Genomic DNA, 23,509 nt, shown 5'->3' on the forward strand with positions numbered 1-23,509 from the left:
GAAATTTAGTTCTGAAGGGTGCAGGAAAGGAAATAATGTTCTTGAAAGTATGACACTACTCTTGATTTATTTAATCATCATTTGTTTAGGATGAAATAAACCCACACGGGTCTATTCAACTTAAGTGATGGACTTGCTACTTACTTTGAAGTAGTTCCCACCTCTCCCCTCCACCCCAACACAAGTAAGTCCATGTCTACAAATATATATCGATGAAGTAAGCACAGGAACATATTTACAACTGTTTAATTTAGGAGTTAGATATGTGGGTGTTTACTAACTTTTTTTTGAAAATAGTAAGTCTGACTTTACAAATCATTAGCACTCGTATATTTCAGGAACGTATTTTAACATATTATTAGATATTATAACACAACACAAAGATTTAAATACCAAAGTACTCCAGAAAATTTCCTCCATTTTTTCAAAATAATGTATCCCTTTTATTTCTGAGAGTCCCGTTTGACACTACATTTCAAACCTTTTAAAAAAGGTTTAAACATAAACTTCATTACATTCACAAGACTTTTTTTTTCAATCACACACTTATTTCCATCACACACATGTACCTTTTTCCCTTCAGAATCTAGGTTGTAATTATCAACGAAACCCCCAAGTATTAATTAGTGACCATTAATCATTCACACTAGTATTTAGTAGTTATTATAGACTTTACATATAAACACCAAGTTACTGAAATGTTCAACAAGTCTGTTTTTGAATAAAATGTAAAGATGTAATTTCAATTAGTATTTGAGAAACAAGATCCAACATTCCATTAATGTCCTTGTTGATAATTTCTATTACTTATATTCTGGTGAAAACAGGTTATTTTTTCCCTAATATTACTGATACTGTTGGGTTAAAAACAAATATTTAATCTCTTTCACTGAACTCAGTACTCATTATAAAAAGAAAAATCCAAAAATTCAAGGAATAACAAATTGGGTTTTATGAAATATGGGTGAACCAAAAGTTTTTTAAAAGCTAGATCTGTCGAAAAACAAAGCAAAAACAAAAAACAAAAACAAAACAAAAAAACTAGATCTGTCAAGAAGAAAACCAATTTATTTATCTTCAAAACAAACAAAAATGGGGAAATTTTGACAAAATAATTAGGGAAACGAGTGTTCCTTTATTTTATGTACATTAATTACATACCAATAGCTAAAATCATGACACAGAAAAAGAAATATTGTACTGTGATATTATAATTCTGAGACTTTCATATTACCTTTTTATGGAAAGAATTATGGTACCATATGACAAATTCACACTTATTTTTAAAAGCTAATACTATTATTTATTTTTATAGCTACTGCTTTTAAGCAAATGACATTCAAATATCTTCCCCAGTATGTATACTAATTCACAAGAAAAAATATTGACTGAACCAGCCACAAAGTTGTTTACACAAAAACACTAAAAACTGAATAACTGGGAGTTCACAGATGCTCCACTTGACTGTCACTCAGAAGCTGACTGTTCCCAGGGTAAACTTGATAAGTTCTGGAACAAAGATTTTCTTGATGCAGGGAAAAAGCTGTGTAGAACTCTGTTCTTGGAGCCAGAGTTGAGCCGGACACTAGAATGTTCAGGAGATTAGGACATCTCTTTGTGCACTGGCTTTCAAATGTCCTTGAATCAATGTTACAGAATTTCACAGCCTTGGCCAAAGACAGCTTGGTATTAACATCAAAGGATCAAGTTTTTCCCACTCTTAATTCAGCTCTGAAGCAAAATACAATGCTACCAATTACCAAGGATTATATGAATAAAAATATAGATGATGGGAAAGGTATATTTAGGTGCAACAGATATCATTTAAAAACTATAGTTAATGTTAAAACTCCCTACACTGCAATTAATTAAAATAAATTCCACTCCCTGCCAACTCATACATGTGGAAAATGTGATGAGAACAGTCTTTTTTGACTATTATTTACAATCTCCAAATCATGTTTTCAAAGATTTGCCAAAAAACAAAAGCCTATTAATACTGCGAATTTTAGAAAATAATTCCATCCATACAGCTGTATCTAAAAAAATGTGAAACAGTACACAAGAAAAATGCTAAAAAGAATGCATCTCAATTTTGCTTTACAACTGCTTTCATGCAAGATTTGAAATTAACCAAATTTATTTCTTTACAAAGTATGTCTTCCAGCATAAACATATCCCCCCATGCAAAAATGAGTTAACTTTTACATACTGTTCATTTCAAAACAGAATATTTTTCATAAAAATGCTAAAAGCATGATACAGTAACACACTGAAATGTCATGTGAGAAATAACTATGCTATGATCAATGGCTGATGCATTAGATTTGTGGTTGAAGGTAAATATATAATTCCTTAAATGTAATTTTAAATTAAACACGGCTAACATACAAAATTTTAAATAAAGCAAGGACTTTGTTTTAGAATAACAATTATACTGTGATAAAAATCAGTTTTTCTAGTACCAAAAATCAAATTTCAAAATACATATTTGACAGTAGAGGGATCTAATCTGATTCCAGTGACCTCAGCCCTGTCCCAAATTAATTTTTTTTTATCACCACTTGAACTGCATTCCTTGGAAACAAACACAACTAGCCTGTCAGACAAGTTTACTGGAGAGACTTACCAAACTATAGGAAGATGTTTACAACACCGCAAAGTTAATCCATCTTTAGTACTTCTATAAACAACATTCTCAAGAAATGCCAAATTTCTTCTAAATCACACCAAATCCTCACTTAACATCCAACCTAAAAGTATTGTTTGATTTTAAAAGAAAATTTAAAGGGTAAGATCTAGATACTGACACCAAATAATGGCAGATAAGATTAAAAATAGACATTATTTTATAAGCAAAAGAGATTTGCCTCCAAACAGTTTTTTTTTCCAAGATTGAAAAGGTTTATTTGAAAAAAAATCAGCACAGGACAAAGATATCCTTAATATTCCTTCTCAGGATATTTGAATATTCAGAATCTATATGAAATGTAGACAGCAACTCTGATTTCACAGAAAGAACATCAATGGTTTATACAAATGTAAACCCATTCCCACATCCCTCCCCAATGTACTATTCTAGCCACCCCTTACTGACATTAGCTTTCCTTAAGCTTCTATCATCAGTGCTACTTGCAAAAACTAAAAAGCAGAAAATCATTTTCATTTTTAAATGGTTGGGATTAATTAAAGCAACCGAAGTATTACTGTTACAGCAAAGTTTAGTAAAACTATGAGAGAATACTACTACTAACATGTGTAAATTATCCAAAATGATTTATTGAGATTAAGTAACTACATAGACTTCACAGTTCTATGGCATACTTATATATAGCTAAAGTCACAAACACATTTTTACATTCACAATGATGAGCATCATCATTACCATTCTAATCTACAAAGCTTACGTATGAATAAAGAAAAATACAAAAACCTCAAGTTTTACAAAAGAAAAACTTTAAAGTCTACATACATTAACAATAAAACCATTTCTTCCAGGTAACAAGTAAAAGTGTAAAGGCATACCACTGAGGTTTTTTTCTCTAAGTAGCCAGGAATGAAAGAATGTTTAATATCTACGACGCTTATTAGGGCCCTCAAAGTTGCCCCCTTGGCTTCCTCTACCAAAACCACCAGGACCACCACTAACAGGACCTACACCACTCATTGGTGCTTGAGGGGTTTCAGAACCTGTTCTACTCCCCATAGGTGATCCCATCTGAGATGATGGTCCTTGAGGAAATCTATCATTGTGCTATAATACCACATGATAAATATGAAGTCCATTTGGAACACGCCAAATGTAAGTGACAAGAAAAATTGGCAAAATCCCAAGTGGTGGTGTCATGAAGTTCGGCAGAAAGTCCAGCAGAATCAGGATCACACATAAAAGGAAGAAAGGAGCAATTGAATTAGTTACTACGTTTAAAAAAAAAAAAAGCATCTGAAGAGTTACAATTGCTAATGCTATGCCCCAATTTCATGAAAAAAAGAACTGATTTTAAGAAGGAAGCAAGTATCATTTGAAACCTAATCAGTACTACAACACTGTTCTGATATCTCTTTTTCTTAAAAGTTTATACTGCATATAACTGTGCTGTGTAATAAAAAATATTTTTTTGAAAATCAAACGATAAAACTGGGGAGCAGCATCACATTGAAAAAATAAACATTTAAAAAATTTCAACAGCAATGCTTTTAACAAAGAAAGTACTAGTACAAACAGAGAGTTATAATTTCAGTATTAAAACTTTTGAGGTGTTTTTCCAGGAAGACTAATAGGAGAATAGATATAGCTTTTAAAAACTGACAATTTACTAATATGTACTACTAAAAGCACAAATAAATATCTGAATCCAATGCTTTGGAAAACTTTACAATAATGTTAATCTCAAAAGTTGACCAGAACTCCCTAAATGTCACTGTGAAAAAGACCAAGGGTGATATTTTTAAAAAGGTTACAATTTCAGAGGGATGGGTGGGGAAACGGGCCAGCTAATTAAGTTACTACAGATGATTATATGCTACAGAAAAACTTAACCAAAGTAGTCAAAGTTTTTACTTAGCTTTCAGACATTTTACTATAAAATAAATCCTCCAGAGAAGGAAACAAGTACACTAATTATATCATGCGCCATGTGACCACTGTAGATACTATGGCACTGCCTTTTTATCTCTGTACACACTCATTAAAAAAAAAAAAACAACTGTAATAAGCATGTCCAATTTTTCCAAATTTTTTAAAGATTGCATTTATTAAAGTAAATAAATTTTAAAATGATGAAACACTGTATCCATCAATTCTAAGACACACATTCACTTTTTAACATCTCTGAAATCAGTATGGATTTACAGTACATGGCAAGTCTGAATTTAATTGGCAGTGCTTTTTCTTTCTTAGCAGCAATGGCGCCTTAACATTTGTTGTGGTAGTTCCAAAACTAAACTGCCTTTTCAAAATATACAATCAACCAATTTTCCTTTTCTAAATGTTATTTAGAACAACCATTAACAAAAACCAAATGAGAAAATGTTCTGCCAAGAGCCTCATTTAAATAGTGATAGACTTTAAGGAAAATGAGAAAAGTTATCAGTCTTGCTACTGATATTCAAGTAAAATAAAAACTACTGGAAAATTTTGCTTTTATAATTATTTAACCCATACAAAGATATCTTCACACTGTCAAACCAAGACACAAACTGTATGCTTTTAAATTTTGTCACAAATATAATAATGAATAGTTCTGTAAGACTGCAAAATGTAAATTTAAAAACTTTAATGTACATTATTTTATAGTTAAATAAGTTCCCTGAAATTAATCGTAAGTGATCTTTTTATTAAAAACGTTGACTGAAAACTGTGTTTTCACATATACTGGAGTTTCATTCCCCACCAAAGGCAAGGAGTCCATACAGGAAAGAACACAATCTTAAAATATTTGACCTTTACAGTGAATACTGGTTAGAGGTGGATACACACTAAAAGCAATATAAAAATAACTGTAATTAACATGTATCTGCCATATACTTGAGTACAAAAGCATGCCATGAATGGTGAATGTTAACTCTTGTGATACGTAAAAATTGCCTCTCAAAGTCAACATATAACTTCACAAAATTACGTTTCCTTCACTGCATATTGACCCTTACCACCAAAATAAATGATGCCAAATTATGTTAAGTGTGAAGTTACCTTTGGGGCAGAAATGTATATATTACTGAATATAAACAAAATAATGTTTATGATACATTACCACTGCTCCATTATCTGGCATCATTGGAGTTCCCATATTTGCAGCTCCTTCTGGTCCCATGGCAGGACCAGGACCCATTGGTGGGCCAGGTATAGTTCCTCTGTTGTTCATATTCATACCCATCATTGGAGGAGGACCTTGGTTACCAGCAGGTGCTGGGCTAAATGCATCTACGCAAAACAATCTATACTTAGAGCTGTCCTATCTTAGTTTAGTAAACATTAAAAATTTAACAATACTTATGCAAACTATATAATAAGACTGTTATCAAAATCACTCTCCTTCTTTGAGAATGGGACACTTAATTATCTACTCTGTAATAGAGTATTACCTACACTATAGAATCTTCATCCCAGAATCAAATGTACATAAACAAATGAGACAGCTATCAACTATTTTAGGATATCTGAGACTGTCAAAGCTTGAAAGGTTTTTAAAAAATGAGTACTACTTGCTGTAGTCTGCTTTTTAACGAACTACTCTCTTACAATGGTAACTATACTCTACTAGCTTAAATTAACAGCAAAAGATAAGCAATTGGAAACTACAAATATGTATACAAAGTTCACTAAAACTAACCTCTTGACTTTAATGTAAGTTACTGAACACACCCCAAAATTATAGGAGGTACTATTTTTTTAACTTTGAACTTTACAGAAATAGGCAATCTAAACAAAACAACTGAAAAGGGTCATTATGACAAAGCTTATTTTTTTAAAAGCAAATACAGATAAAATTTTAATAGAGCTATTTTTATTTTTTCGACATGCTAAAAATTCTGGAAATGGGGACAATCAGATACACTTCAAATTTTTTCATCAAAAATATATCCACCAGGCCTCATGTTAATTGCAATAGTGTTTGAGCTGAAATATTACATTTATAATGGCCTCAAATACAACATTTTTAGGTTATCTTCTTTGAACTTTTTTATTTTTAAAGTACTCATACTTTTTTCCATTAAAAATTCATAACAAAGACTAACTCCAACTTAAGAGTTTTCTTCTACTATGTCATTCTATAGGTCAATTTTATGACACTGAGAACTCAATTTCTCAAAAACACACTGTAACAGGAGATGACATTTTCATTCAAACCCAGAACTCTACACAGTATCTAATGCAGCTGACCTCTACATAGGACTGAGCCCAGGGAGCAGCTGGAAGGATAAAGTCTTCCTCCCTACCAGTCCCTGGCAATATATATACCACTACTCCTTCTCAACCCAATCCCCAGAAACCTAGCCACTTCATGGGAAGAAATTACTTCCTTAATCCTAAAATGTTCTTGCTGATAAATCGAACACTGCTAATCCAAGAAAATTTCTATTCCTTTAGCATAGCTACAAATAAAAATGTTTACTAGAATTCCATGACATGTCCCACATGGAAATGAGGAAGAATGGAGACACTATCTTTAAGGAATCTTAACTTTCCCTAAAAAGAACAGATCAAGGATTAGGTTTTTCTTCTCTTTTTAATAAAACATAACTGTTACAACATTTAACTTGCAGGATTCAAATATAACTATACAACTATGGGTATAATAAAATAAATCAAAAATAACACTTCCAACTATCAGCAATTAGAGTCTTATTTCTAGTAGTTAAGCTTTCTATCATACAGCTATAATTAAACTAAATTTAAAGATCAAAGAAATGTTAGAATTATCTGGTCCCCTGAAAAGCAGTTTTGTAATCTATGTTTCACTTGGGAGATACACTGGTGATACAACAGAAAATCTGCCACCAAATTCTATCAATGTAACTTGATAGGATATGACAATTTACTAATTCAACAGTGGCATTCAACTGCATGATAATGATTCATAACTCCAGTAAGCCATTAGGACAAAGTCTGACTGAATAAAATGTATACAGGAGAAAATTAAATGGACTGGACCTAAGGGGAGCTGAGAAAGTGCTCGACTGTAATACAGTTCTCTGATGAAATAAAATGCCATAAAAAATTTTAGTTCTCCTAAATTTCTAAGTAAGGAATCTAAAGGTATACTCTCATTATTCCTCTGATAAAGTTGCTAACTAAAACAGAATGTTTTCAAGGTCTCGGCAATATCAGAAACACTTCATTTGCTTCTAATGTTAATGACAATCTAGTAATCATAATGGCATTTTAAGGTACCTACAATCCATAACTTCACACTTACAACCCTTAAAACCACCTAGATTGTATTATATACCATTCTACAATTTACTTTGAAAAGACAAAAAATTGAACTACTTATACGTTACTATATATTCAACTGTATCTCTAGAACTTATGTACTAGAACTGTGCCTACAAAACTTATTCTTTGTTCACCAATTAATGCATGTATCCATCGTAACTAACTTCACAATTAAGATCTTTACAGGTAAGGGCCATGTATCACGCTTCCTTTGTATACCAGAGATGCTCAGTAACTTCCTACTGGTAGGTGAGAAAAATGACCAAATTAATAGCAATAAACAATTTTAGATGATCTGATTGGAAGTAGCAAATAAACTGCATGAGAAATAAGAGGGAAAAAGGTTGGTCACAGAAAATGTTCATTCCACATATTAGATGCTTTAAGATTTTTTACTCCATACACTATATATCCTAAGTACTACATGCTACTGGTAATCTTTACAACAATATGTACATTTTGAGTTATGTGAAGATTTTAATTTTGACAGCTTCTGTGGGACAATATGAAATGAATATATTAAAGATTTATGTAATTTTTAAGTGTATGACATTTAAATTTACTATTTCCCTAAATAGTGGAGAAGCTAATGTAGGGACTTTCTTCAAACCTTTACATCAGCTCTAAAACTGCATAAGCCCAGATGTATAAGACACATCTCATTTCCCAGACATGTCTTAGATGTCTCCAAACAGTGCACTTCTCTGCACAATATGGTAGCTTAGGGCAAAACAAGCTAAACATTCAGTAAAATGAATAAAAATAACTCCACTTACACAAAAGGTTACCTTACCAATAAAAATTTATAAAATACTCTCAAGAAGTTTAAAAACACTACAAACTCAAACACTATCAAATTTCTAAGAAAGGTAAAAAGTCAATTTGAAAGCACAAAATCTGATTTTTAAAAAATGTAACAACATAGCTGCATTACACCATGGAATGACTGAACAGATTTCACGTTGTATCAAAACCTGGTTACAGGTTTCTTTCATTAAATCTATTAAAACATAACATACCTTTTTGGCCTTTAATGAAACAAAATTCTTCCTTTGCATATTATTTTTAATATACTTATATTTTTTTCAACTTAAGAGATTTCACCATTACAAATGTTGGTTCCAAATTTTAGTTTGTTACTAATATGTAGACACCACAAACAGTATGTACAATTCCCCAAAGAATTACAAGTTACAGAAGGCTTTTGCTTCAAATCCCTACCTCCCATGTTTATTGCTCCACGGGGACCCATATCACCCATTCTCATTTCCTGTTCTCTCTGTAAGTAAGCATAGTTGTCACAGTCAACCTATCGATCTTATGACTTTACATTTCCCATCTAAAATCAAAAAGAAAAGAATAAATTGGGACATCACCTTCCATTAAAAAAAAATTAAAATTTTCCAACATCACTCAATAAGAACACTGAAAAGAAACTTCAGTCTCCCAGGTCTGATATACACAGTGCTTACAATACTCAGTTTATATTACTAGATTATCAATGTGTCAGATTATAAAATCTACCACAGAATGTTTTTAGTGTTCAACAGAGCAAAGACATATGCCTAGATTCCAAAAAAAGAAAAATCTAGTATTAATAAACACCAGGGGCAATTATTTCTTCCTCCCACAACACTAAAGTCTTAAAAATGACCATTACCCCTTTTATATTCAAATGTATTCAAACATCTAACACAAACCGCTGTGGGGCACTAAGCTAAAAATAAAGTTATATAGATAATTTTCATTGTTAATACACCTTTGCATTTTTATTCAAATACTTGAGCACTGTTTCACCCAAGACCTAAAGATCTGCCATGAAAAGTCTCCACAACACACAAACAATTATTAGAAGTTCAACATAACACTGCTTCCTTTATTTGAACAAGGGTTTTACTTGGAAATCTAAATAAAAGTGTTATTACACAATCGGCAAGTTCTGAAACAAAATGCTCTTGAGGTTAACTGTGATACAAAAGGTCATCCAAATGACAAATTTCTAAATTTCAGTAAAGTTCAACTACTTCTAAAAACTCATTTATTAAGAGTAGTTATACAGAATTAACTTCAATGAAATCTCTAGGTGAAATTACTCAACATACTGTAATTCAAATTTGCATTATTATTTAATGATCTTTCCCATTATCAGACCAGTGTGTTAAATGTAGCAATCATAAAACACATTTTGAGACAAAAGTAGCAATGTCTAAATCTTTAAAAAGCACAATTTTTCTTTCAAAAGCAATTTTTTAAAACTGTGCTTAAAATTCCACTTAGTAATACAAAATACCAGTGAGAAACACCTATAAAAGCTAGGAAAAAAAGGAAAAAGCCTATGGTACATGGCAGATAAATGCCACTAAGCAGCAACCAACTGCCCACATCTAACCTAATGACATGCCTCAAAATGTAACCGTTAATGAAGCTGTGATTAAAAAAGAAAAAAATCACACAACATCATGAAGGAATGTATGTAACATTATGCAGAAAATGTAAATCCCAAATCTTTCTCAAAACTATTTTTTTTAAACTTTCCTGAAACTAAATTTGTTTCTTCTCGTAAAACATTTGGTTGGTGATGGATACTAACTAGCAAAACAGCCAGACTATTTCACAGAACGGATTTCTGATGAAATCATATGGAAAATACTATTTTATGATCACACTTAACACTATCATCAATAAATCAAACCAATTTGTCATTTTTCTCATCAGTAGAACCTGATAAAATGTTGACTGCTTCAGCATATCCAAAATCTTCCAGGTATTATTTATAGCAATACTTATTACTGAAAAGCTGGTTCCATTTCAACACCACAGTAAAATACTTGATTTTTTGATGATGACATCTTTGGGGTTTAATTTTTATTTTTACTTCTGGATGTGCCTTAACTATGAAAGATCAAGAATGCAGTATCTAACACTAACAGAGGGCAATTATGACAGTCTTACTGTTTTGAGACTTAAGTTTTCAAATCCCCCTTAAATATTCTGACATCCTAACTGGATGCCTGTGATTCACTGGTGGGCGCAAAGAGGGAGACGACGTTTTTATTACCTCCTTATAATTTCATCTGTACCTATCATTTTCCAAAATAACAATGTTTAGCTTTATTATTCAAAGTTCAGTACTTTTAAAAAACTGTTCTTAAATTATTCTATTATTCCATTTTCTTCATTAATAGAATTCTGAAGAGATTAATATGCTAAGTACATCTATGGATTTTTTAAAAGCTTTTATTTATTAAGTTATCTCTACAACCAGATGGGGCTCTAACTATGACCACAAGATTAAGAGTCACATGCTCTACTGACTGCGCCAGCCAGGTGCCCCAACACTTACGGTTTTTTAAGTCAATTATTCAACAGTGGCCATAAAATTCCCTTTCTGATGCTCTATTAGAAACTGGTTCCAAGGGCATCTGGCTAGCTCAATCAGAAGAACATGCGACTCTTGGATCTCAGGGTTGTGGGTTCGAGCCCCACACTGGGTGTAGAAGTCACTTAAAATTAAGTCTTAAGAAACGGGTTTTCCAGTTCTAAAATATCTTTCTTTAAATGAGATAATCCAAATGTCTTACAATAATCCATGCTAATGTAGCATATCACTGCTAAAATACCTACACATAACAGCATTTTTCACTAAATACACATACACTCTATTTATTTAGTACTGCTGAAGTTTCCTTAAAGAAAAAAGAGTACTATTTTATACAGCTTCACACATTAAGAAAAAGAGATGTATAATTAGATGACAGATCATTTAACTATTTTAAAAGAGCAAAAGAAGTTTTCAACTTCTTAGTCATACCTTAAGATTACTGTCATTTTCTAAAAATCCACTGCTACATACTTCTAGTAAAATGCAAGGGTGAGAGATTATATTTAAAGGTAGCGGTTAGCAATGAAAATTAAGACAGTACCTCTCATCGTAACTTGATTTATCAAATATCAGTAAGGAGAAACACTTGGAAATTCACTATTAACTGTGTTCCCACCCAAAAAAGCAATACACAAGACCCTCACTTCTATGAATTCTAACATCTGAAAATAGAACTAGTGCACAACACACATGGTATTTTTGGAATACAAATTTTAATGCTTTATTACTTTACCAAAAATTAGGAGTTATGGTTTAACGTGAAAAAATTTACATGTAAACAAAATCTCCAAAGACTGCACTGCAATAAGATAATAAAGCTATGATTAAAACTTGGTTTAATTAATTCAATTAATTCAACTACTCTTCATAGCAACCCTATAAAGTAGGTCTACTGTTATCCTATTTTAGAGATCACAAAACTGAGGCACAGCACTGTTAAATAACTTACTCAAGATTGAACTGACCTAAAAAATTCTGCCAAAATAGAGTTCATTAAATTTTTACCTTCACAAAACATCTTCATTTTTTTTTTCAAGGATTCTAACAAAGCCTAACAAAAGGCAAGATTTTGAATTTATTCTTACTATATTCATAAGAAGTTGTGCCTTTCCATTAAAAGAATTATACATATGTATTCCTGAGCAAGTCACCGAAGTATGCTTGATTTCCACAGCAGACCAAAAAAGTAGGCAAAGTATGACTGATTTCCAGAAGCACATACCAAAGCAGCATTCCATTAAAACAATGGATCTCAGAGTGTGGTTGGAGTACTGAGTCTGCAAGACCCTTTCAGGAAGTGCACAAATTCAAAACTGTTTGATGTCTTACTAAACATCAGAACACAATTATGAAACTATCATCTAACTGGGCTTTTCAGTCTATCAACATTTGTAGGGATGGTGCACAAGCAACTGGGGAGGCAAAAACCTTGGTATTTTAGCACAAATCAAGGCACTTACATTCAACTTTTACTAGTAACTATCATTGTTGCAAGGGAGCAGCAGGCAGGACAGCAGAGTTGTCTGCCCTAACGACCAGTTTTAAAATTTCAACTAGAATACGTAGATGAATACATAGAGGAAGCAGTTAAAATTATTTTTACTGAATCACTACGTGTTTTTTAAATAATTTATGCAACAAAACAAGATATATACATAAAGCACTTCTGCATTCTGAAATAGGGTGGTTTTTCAAGAAAAACGCTCTTATGATTGGGTTGTAAACTGAACAAGATGGCATCTCACAAACTATGATTACTGACTTGTGTACACAGAGGTATCCCTTGTTTTTCAAAACCGTGCATTACGCCACTTGGCTTTTATGAAAGACCTACATTTGTAGTACCTGTTTTTCCTAACCAAAAAAGGATTTTCGCTTTTATGGAGAAAGGGAAAAAGTGAATATAAAGTTCAGTGTGTTTTGCAGCAAGCAATTTTAGAGGCAGCACAAACCAAGAGCAGCAAAAAGTGCTACCACCACACTACTTCCCTGGGAACTATACTTAGCATCTCAGCATCAAGCTGCCATAGCTTTGAACTAGGGTGAATATCTGTGCCTTATCTAGATTTATTCTGTGCATCAGATAGCAAGTTGTGTACTAAGGTATCAGAGAAGCCTAAGAGGTTATAATTTAGGTTTAGAAACTCTCCAAGCATTTTTCATAGAAATATTAATGGTAATTGCTTCTTCATTTTATGCCATTTTAGATTACAAAAGGTATCAAGGGAATGTTATACTTTGGGATAGCATTTGGCAGACATTTTCTGACATCAGTGGTTGATATTAAGAAATGTGACTTGTTTTTAATTTTGTGTAATAAAATACATTAAAATTTAGAAGATGTGAGTAACTCAATGGCTCAGTATTTTGATAATATTTGGTACAGTCAAAATCATGCACGGGTAAAAACAATCCATTCAAAGTTCAAGGCAGCCCAACGGATTGCAATGCAATGAAAACTACTCAAGTTTTCTGTAGTATTAAACAAAAATATCCACAATTATCTGAAAAGGTTAAAATATACTCATCTCCATTTTACTAATTACTTATCTAAGTAAAGCCAGATTTTCTTCATGCACTTTAACCAAAAAAGCATTCTGCAATAGATGGAATGCAAAAGCAAATATGGGAAGCCAGCCATTTTCTATAAAGCCAAACATACATTAAACAAATTTACAAAACAGTAAAACGATACCACTCTTTCCACTACATTAAAGTGGAACATCAAGGAGAGCTGCAAAAATGTAAATAAGGCCAGTGTTCCCACTATAACTCATTTTCTTTCAACTTTCTCTCTTATTTTCTAATATGGTAAACACTGATATAACAAAACAAAACAAAAGCTCTTAGGGGTATTAAATAATTTTTAATAGTGTAAAAAAAATTTCAAAACCAGAAAGTTTAAGAACCAATGCTTTTAAGTTCCAGTCAGTATTTCCTCATGAAAATAAAAGTAGAAAATCTACATTAATGTAAAGTAACTAAACCAGTGCAGAACTTGACATCATTTTACGTAGAATAGGATCTTTTCCTTCAATACTTAATACTCAAAATAACAACCTGTGAATTTAAAGATACTGTAGTTTATTTTTTTAGATAACCAAATTTTAAGGATTCACATAGCACACAAAGATAAGGCTAAAATAAAGTATGATATGAATGCCTAAGGTTTAGAAAACAGTGAATTACATAAATAATAACTTAACATAATGTCAACCGAAACATTCTGTAATCAATGATAAAGATATATTCATTGACATTGATTAATCTAAATTCCTGTTTGAATGAATGCAGACTTAATGACCACGATCATCATCTTTAATTTGTACAGATCTTTCACGTACATTTCTGAAGAAGCCTCTAAGGGACTGTCAAAGGATTGCCATGTACCATCTAGGTTCAATGTCTTGGTAAACAAATGCTAAAATTCCTGATGTAAAAATACTGACACAGAACATTTAAATCTACTAAAGGAAATACAATTCTAGAGAAATGTCTTAAGTTCTGGGAAGTAACAAGATTCAACCTTTTTATAATTAAGGATTTCTAAAAATACATTATATTTAGTACTTGGAAATGTCTTTTCCTTCACTAGAGATGTTTACATGAAAGAATAAAGATTATTAGATAGCTAGTCAAACTTTCAAGAGAGAAACTACTAGCAGCTGAAATACAATTTAACAAACAGAGCATATGTGGAAGTAAAAAATGGAAGAAAAATCAATTACATGAAATATTAAGAAAATAGGTATAAGAAAAAAATTTCAAAATAAAAGGTAGGTCTCTTTGCCAAAAATTATTCACTCATTTTTAAAAAAGTGTTACAATACTGAAGGGTATGAATCAACAAAGTAATCTTTTCTTAATAAAAATGAAGTAAATTTAAACTAAAAAGGGAAGTAAGACATGTTCCCACTGATATAAATAATAGCATGCAAACTTTCAAACATAAAGAACAGAGAATGCTTGGAAGACTTAACATTTTTATTTCAAGTAATTAAAAATAATAATTTCCAAACCATACTACTACTAGACCCAGGGCGGGGGGGAGGGAGTATGTTTTAGGCAACCTAAGACAATCTTTCAATAAATACAATCTATGATGGTTTTTTACCCTCAATTTGAATACATGCATTCCATGATATCTGCACCCATGAATACTGCGGAAATGTTCCTCAGTTTTATGACTGTTAAAATGAAATTTTACACCATCTATCATTGGGGAATTGCAAATTAAGACAACGAGATACCACAACACACCAATTAGAATGGCCAAAATCCTAAACACTAACAATATGTAGTGCTGACAAGGATGTAGAGAAATAGGAATTCTCATTCACCGCTGATAGGGATTATAAATGGCATATTTACTTTGGAAGACAATTTAACAGTTTCTTACAAAACTAAAGATACTCTTACATATATACAATCCAGCAACTATACTCCTTGGTATTTACACAAAGGAGCTGAAAACTTATGACTACACAAAAACCTGCAGATGGATGTTTATAGCAGCTTTTTCATAACTGCCAAAACCTGGTAACAACCAACATGTCCTTCAGTAGGTGAATGGATAAACAAACTGTGTTACATCCAAACAATGAGACATTAGCACTAAAAATAAACAAGCTATCAAGCCATGAAAAGACACACAGTAACCTTAAATGCTTATTACCAAAAGTCAATATGAAAAGGCTACATATTGTATGATTCCAACTACATGACATTCTGGAAAAGGCAAAACTATAAAGACAGTAACAGAATCAGTGGTTGCCGAGGATTAGGAAGGAGAAAGGGACTGAAAGGCAGAGGACAGAGGATTTTTAAGGCCCTGAACTATTATGCATACCGAAACGATGGGTACACATCATTATACATTTGTCAAAAGTTCACAGAATGTCCACACCCAGAGTAAACCCTAACATAAACTGTGGTCTTTTGGTGATAAGGATGTGTCATTTTGATAGTGAAGGAGTCTGGATGTATATTGGGGAAAAGAGATATATGGGAAATCTCTATCTTTGGCTCAATTTTGCTATGAATTTAAAACTACTCTAAAAATTAGTCTATTAAAATTTTTATTTATTTACTTGTCAAAGAAAGAAAGAAAGAAAGAAAGAAAGAAAGAAAGAAAGAAAGAAAAAGAGAGAAAGAGAAAGCACAAGCAGGGGGAGCAGCAGGCAGAGGGAGAAGCAGGCTACCTGCTGAGCACGGAGCCCAATGTGCAACTAGATCCCAGAGTCCTGGGATCATGACCTGAGCCGAAAGCAGATGCTTAACCGACTGAGCCACCCAGGCGTCCCTATTAAAATTGTTTAATGTTTCTTTTTCAATAATCAATTATATATATGAATTTATACACTAGAAGTTTTAGTCACAAATAATAAAAATTCGTTACTTGTTAAATTTCAAATCAGAAATGAGAGGAAACAAATATAAGTAGGGGGACTTACAACTTAGCTCACTATATTCATTAACCTCAAGACAAAGAGCTCTTAATCTAGATTCACTCAATGTATTTTTAAAGCCTGGTTTGGGTACCTTTAAAAGATTATTCTGGTATCACTGTCAAATTCAGAAATTAACTGCAGCTTTTTAAAAACTAGGGTAGTTTTCTAACTGAAGATTAATTAAATCTAATTACATATAATCACCAGGTATCAAGAGACCGAAGGGAATAAGTATTTTAAATTAATTTTTTAAATAAATTCATATTCAACTGAGAATATTTTTAATCAAATACCCAAGGGACATTTTCAAAATTACCATTATCATCATTGCTTTTCAATTGTCATGGCAAACTGAAGAGATGCTAAAAACTGAAATTGATTAAGAATATTTATTCTTCAAATTTAGTTATTTTATCCTAAACTCTTAAAGAAATCAGCCACGATAGTATCAGCTACAGCACAAACACAATATTTTGAATAGTATCCTGGTAACTGGTTTGCATTTCTTCACCCATAACCTCTTAACAAGTACATTTCCTTAACAAAGTCAAAAGTCAAAACAACTATCATGACTGGCCAGACCAAGGTATGAAAGATGAAACAAAAGGACAAATATAAACTGTACAAGAAGAAATGCCAAATTGGCCCTATCAACGGAAGAAAGCAGTAGAAGGAGCAAACAAAAGCACATGCGCTCTAATGTATGAAGAATTAAAGTATGTATTTAACGGGGAATCTTTTCGTTCATGATACTGGGCATTAAACAAATTGTTTTAGTAGCATGGCAGAAGCTTTGAAATTTTAACAAATTATGTATTTTTCCTAAGTAGATAACTTAAAGCAACAGGTATAATTATAATAATTCTAAAAATATTGAAGTGGTAACTAAATAAAATCCAAATGTTTAAAATACACAATTATAAGAGAAACTACCGTAATAAGCATGTTAATTGTTTAAAAGCAGAATTTTAAAAAGCAGTAATAGGCCAAATGAAGAAGTTACTTTGTGAGAAACATGGTAAATTTACAAGCAGAAAACACAGAATTTGAAACGTGGTGTACAATATAGTGCAGGATATCATAAGACAAAATATAGGCAAACTTACCCATATACTTTCAATTACTTGAAATTTTAAACAGAAATAAATGCGTTTCATCAGCAGAGCATGCTCAAACCCAAGTTCCTACCCCCATCACTAACAGATAATAACTACACAGCGATATTAACATTCACATTTATTTAGTCTGATTTGGTATAAAACTCTGACATTTCAGGTGATACTACAGACCTTCATGTCCTCAATACAAAGTAAAGAAGGTATCAGATGGAGACTGACCTAAAAAAAAAATTTTTTTTTTACATAATTGCCTTGTAGAACAACTTCTGTTTGAGGGGGGCGCTAAGTAGAACATTAAGAAGTCATAAAACAGAAGTTAAATTTTTATGTTTTCCTAGACTCTTTTTAATTATTTAATACCTAAAAATTCTTATTATTTATATCACACATATGTGACATCTCAGAAAGTGTTTACTTTAGGTGAACATTTCTATTTGCCAATCTTGACTTTCCTCTTCTCCAACCCCTCAAGAAAGGTAAACATCAGGTGAAAGATCTTACCATTCCGAATAAAGTAGATTAGAAGAACTTACCATTTCAAATGAAAATACGTGATATATACCTACAACACAGTGGATTAATAAACAAATCATACCAGTTAAGAAAAAAAAATTAAAAGATAAGTTCAACAGTGCTGAGGCTACTCAGTGCACACTTCACACTCCCTAGCACAGAATCTTTCTCCAAACTCTCAAAATGTTTTAGCTGTACCTCTGTCTACATAGATACTCTATACCTTTAATACTCTAAAATCCTCAAAGACCTGACCCTGAGCTTGCTTCACTTCTGTGTCCTCCATGGTACTCAGCACTCTGTTCTGAAACAGTAAAACAGTGACCAAATTTTCTTACTAAATAGAAACCTCTAAATCTTCCTATAAGTCTAACACTCGGATGGAATATTCAAATGCGATCCAAATATTGAAAAGTTAGGTGTGCTGAAAACCAAACACAAAAAATTGTTATTTGACTATTTTTAAAAATTTACTCTTCATTATGTGATTCCATTATAAAGTCTACAAAAATATATCAATAGTCAGTCTTAATACCACCTATGTTTCAAAACTACAGATGTTTGACATCTGAGACATTAGTATTCAATAAATACCAAAGTATGGTGACCCATATAGAACAGCGAAAATCATATGACTGAGCAGCACTGACACTGAAAAACAGGACGCCAAACGACTATTTAATTCTCCCAATTTTTGTCTAAGTAACTACAACATGACAAATACAAGACTCTCAAACTCAAAAAATGCAAAGAGCTAAATTAGTTGGCAACAAAGTCAGAAAAAAATTAGAATGCAATGTGGTTAAGTACTAAAAAAGAATCATATTGAAAATGATACAGCTGAGGTGCACAGTCAGAGAAGGTTATGCATGCACTGAGTACATTGTCCGGGAGGAGAAGAGAGATACAGAAATTTTCCTGGATTATAAAACTCTCTGAAACACTAATGGAAGGTAAGACAAAAAAAAGATATTAGTCATCTAATATGACACAGAAATAATTAAGTACAATAAAGTATCTTTGGGTAAAGTGTGTACAGAGTCTAAGGGAGACTCAGTAAGCATTTCCCTTTGGAATCATTTGGAAGTCTTTTAAATATGAATGAAAAAACTTATTTATAATCATAACATATGACTGGAACAACCATACACCCTGCTTTGCCTGAGACAGCCTGTTTTCTGCCTGCTGTTTAAAAAAAAAAAAGTAACTTTAAATAGTACCCATTATTCAGTTGTCCCAGTTTGAATGAAAACTGTTAAGTGTTCCCCTACATATGTTTAGTTATTACTAAAACTATTTAAAAATCCTTTGAGAAGTTTCAAAGAGAAGTGAAGTGATCAAAGATTTCCACAGCTGGTTAAGACTGATACATATGTTCAATCCAAATACTCCCAGCTGTCAAAATCCCTGAAGATCACTTCTAAAGGATATGAAAACTTTACAAATGTAAATAGCTATTGATTTTTGTTTTCACTTGATTACAAAAATCTAATTCCAATTATTCTCCATCCCAAATATTCAGAAAAGTTCCTGGCTCACTGTAAGAAACACATTATTTTAGTAAATAAATAAATGAAAACATTAATAAAAATCTGGGCACAGGGGGTGCCTGAGTGGCTCAGTCGTTAAGCGTCTGCCTTCAGCTCAGGGCGTGATCCCAGCGTTCTGGGATCAAGCCCCACATCAGGCTCCTCTGCTGGGAGCCTGCTTCTTCCTCTCCCACTCCCCCTGCTTGTCTCTCTCTCACTGGCTGCCTCTCTCACTGGCTGTCTCTGTGTCAAATAAATAAATAAAATCTTTAAAAAAAAAAAAAATCTGGGCACAACTAGAGCAGTATATGGGAAACCACTGCAATATAACTGATACAATCAATTTTGATCTTTATCATCATATCCAAATCCCTGGAACTGGGCTGCCATTACACTAAGCTGCCCAGAAAGTCAAACCTAAATCTGACAACAAACCCTACAGCAAATAATTCTTCAGTTATTTGCACAGAATAATGAAGATGCTATAAAAATTCTTTGTGAAACATGTCCTTTGTTTGAATGCTTCAGGTGTTCAAACTTCCAAAGAACAATCTTCTTCTGCAATACAATCAAATCACTTGTTAGAGCTAAATAATTTATAGAAAGATAAGTAATAGCCAGGTGGAAACCACAAAATGGCAACTTCTCTCAAAAATTCAAAAATCATTTCAGAAAATGTATTTGTACCTACTCGTCAGTAATTAATGATTAGGGTCAGTTCTCTCTGCCAGCACCTATTAATGAAGTTTTATTACTAGCTAAAGTTTGTTTTGAGTTTTGCACATGGCACATCAGGGAAAGCTGGGTTATAATTAAGTCAGAGAAAAGAAACAATGCCCACTCCAGAAGCAGGAAAAAAGACTAACACAAAGAAATGACTGATTAAACAGGCTAAATCTGGCAATACTGATCAAGAAAGGGTAAAATCTGAAAGAACAATGCTTTATGTCTCTACTAAGAAAACATTTGAAAACTCTAAAATAATCAGCTATGCGGCAGTGATGCTTTATCAGTTCTTCCAATAATTTTTGCTCTGATTTACAATCATGACTACCAATAAACCTTCAGGACACTAATTTGGATTCTTCAGGAACCTTGATTCTAGAATATGAGGTGCTCTGTTCAATAAGCCTTCTAAAACCACTGGAAAAAAACATATTAATTAATAAAGTTGCATTTTAATTCACAAACTCTTTGAGTTTGGTTAACATGAGTCACTTTTTATAGATTACTCCCAACTCTCAGACTGGACCTAGACCAGGGGTGGGCAAACATTTTTGGTGAAGGGCCAGACAGTATGTATTTCAGGCTTAGCAGCCCAGAGAGTCTTGATAATCTCACAGAGTTGTGTCATGACTAGTCAATCTACCACTTCTGGACAAAGCAGCCATAATCAAAACATAAGGACAACTGTGTTCCAATAAAACTGTTTCAAAAACAGGCAGTGTTCAGATTTGGCCAGGCTTACCCCCGTCTGTCAACCCCCGGTCTAGATGAAATACTTAAAAAACAAAAAGTTAATGCATCATTTGAGACAATACATATAGGCTGAAAGCTTAACTAAAAGTTGTCACACCAAAATCCCACAGAGCACTATTCACATAGAATGTTGTACTACTTCCATTGTTAAGTGTATGAATCCTACCCTCCATGTTGACGGACTCTGCGCCCTCCCTTCAAACTCCCAGGTTCCGTAAAAAATTCAACTACTACTAATCTTATTTCAATATTTCAACTATGTCTCATTTCAACATATGGCCAATGGTCTTCTATTTTTGCTAATGAAAATAAGCAGACTGAAGAGTTTCTTAAAATGCAGATCCCATGGCTCCAACTCAGACCCACTGTATCAAAAATATTTGGTGAATTGAACTCAGACATTTTTCTTTTTTAAGTTACAAAAATGTGCTGCAAAGGTTGAAAACTACTAAATTTAGCCAAAAATGTGATTAATGGAGAATGCATCAGATTCTACTGTAATCATGAAACAAATCAGTTTGTAGGTTGGAGACCTAAGGGAAAAACCCACATTTTTAAAACTCTCCCTGAATGGTTATTATGCACTATTTGAAAAACACTACCATGGAAGAGGCATTATACCCTTAGCCTCTGGCTACATCTCCTTAATACTCTTGGCCTCACTATGTAATAGTGAGCTACAATGGCCTACTCTGACAAAGAAACATGACTGAATCAAATTCTTGCCTTAGCATACAATACACATTTATTTCCAGGTTTATTATGCACATGTGTTTAAATATCCAGGGATATTACCACATACTCAAACAAAAATAAAAATTCTTCAGTATCAATTCATGTATATACTTTGAAACAGATCTGAAGGGCTATTCTTTTATTCACTAAAAACCAAACATTAATATTTACACCAAAAACAAACTTCTAAAAAAACAAACGAAACTCCTGAAGTTTGAAAACAAAGTAGCATCCCATATAAACACTGCCCCGATTTACCTAAACAAAGTATTTTATAACTACTTGATACAACTACTAAAGCTTAATGACATTTAGATGTTTTTATAATATTATCATTTTCCCAAGAAAGCAAAGTTTACTCGAAGAAAACTGAAGTAAAAAATACTCTAATTGAAATCTCCACTTTACTCCAACGCAAACTGAATCCACAGGTAAAGACTGGTATGCTGCGGTACTAAAATGTTTAAACTACTTAGTCTATAGTAAGTGGAGCAACCTAATATAAAAACAATCACAGGAAAATCATAAGAGACAATCTCATAAATTTTTTACACTAACATTATGTAGCTTATTGTGATGTGTCCAAAAGCTATAAAATTATGGTAAATAGAAAATTTCAACCTAGTAAGTACTATCAAGAAAATGGTTCAATATTACACTCTACATTATGGTAAAGGTAAAGATAAACCTAAATGTATTTAAGACACAGCACTAAAATACATACATTGTTATGGTTGTCAAAAATACACTATGCTATAGGAGTGAAAATTAACATGTTTAATTTATAATTACCAAGCTATTATCAAAGAGCCTGACTTCTTCTAAGAATAAGGTATGAAATAAAACCGACAACTTCTAGTTGATGAAGTGCTGACATATCCTTGAAACTCTTAAAAATATATTCATGTCATAAAATTGTGATAAAGTTGAAGGTTAACAAAGAAAAACATGACCAGACATGATGTGTTTTCCCTCATAATTTATGACATTTAAAAAAATTATTTTTCAAGACACAAAATATGGAAATCAGTTTTTATTTTACACTTCAAAGTCCATACTATTATTTGTGTTGGAATATTTCTAATAGGAATATTAGAAAGAAATGAGAGGTGGCATCTTAAACCAAGTAAATCTGCTTTATACTAATTACTCTTACTACTTGGGCAAGCGGAACACTTACCATTTGATTCCTCCCTTTAAACTGAACAGTGAAAAAAAGAGAAAGCACATAAGAGGGCCTAATTTCAAAGCTTTTAAAAACAAAAACAAACATTAAATTTGACAATTTTTTCCAAAGACAGTTTTCAAAGTAAATGAAGAGTAACTGATACAACAATTACCTCAATGTTTCTTCTATTAAGACA

General features: G+C 32.3%; 1 protein-coding gene across 1 annotated transcript in view; it reads right to left on the minus strand.

Annotated features, from left to right (window-relative positions):
- Positions 1–1,115: 1,115 nt before the first annotated feature.
- PSPC1 (paraspeckle component 1) overlaps positions 1,116–23,509 on the minus strand; it is a 46,295-nt gene continuing 23,901 nt past the window's right edge. The window contains exons 4-6 of the mRNA XM_034663772.1: positions 9,161–9,218; positions 5,754–5,923; positions 1,116–3,754 (exon numbers count right to left, since the gene is read on the minus strand). Of these exons, the coding sequence (XP_034519663.1) occupies positions 3,569–3,754; positions 5,754–5,923; positions 9,161–9,218 (414 nt within the window). The 3' untranslated portion in view covers positions 1,116–3,568. The remainder of the gene's footprint in view (positions 3,755–5,753; positions 5,924–9,160; positions 9,219–23,509) is intronic.

This window comes from Ailuropoda melanoleuca, chromosome 7 (assembly GCF_002007445.2).
Source record: "Ailuropoda melanoleuca isolate Jingjing chromosome 7, ASM200744v2, whole genome shotgun sequence".
Taxonomy (NCBI): domain Eukaryota; kingdom Metazoa; phylum Chordata; class Mammalia; order Carnivora; family Ursidae; genus Ailuropoda; species Ailuropoda melanoleuca.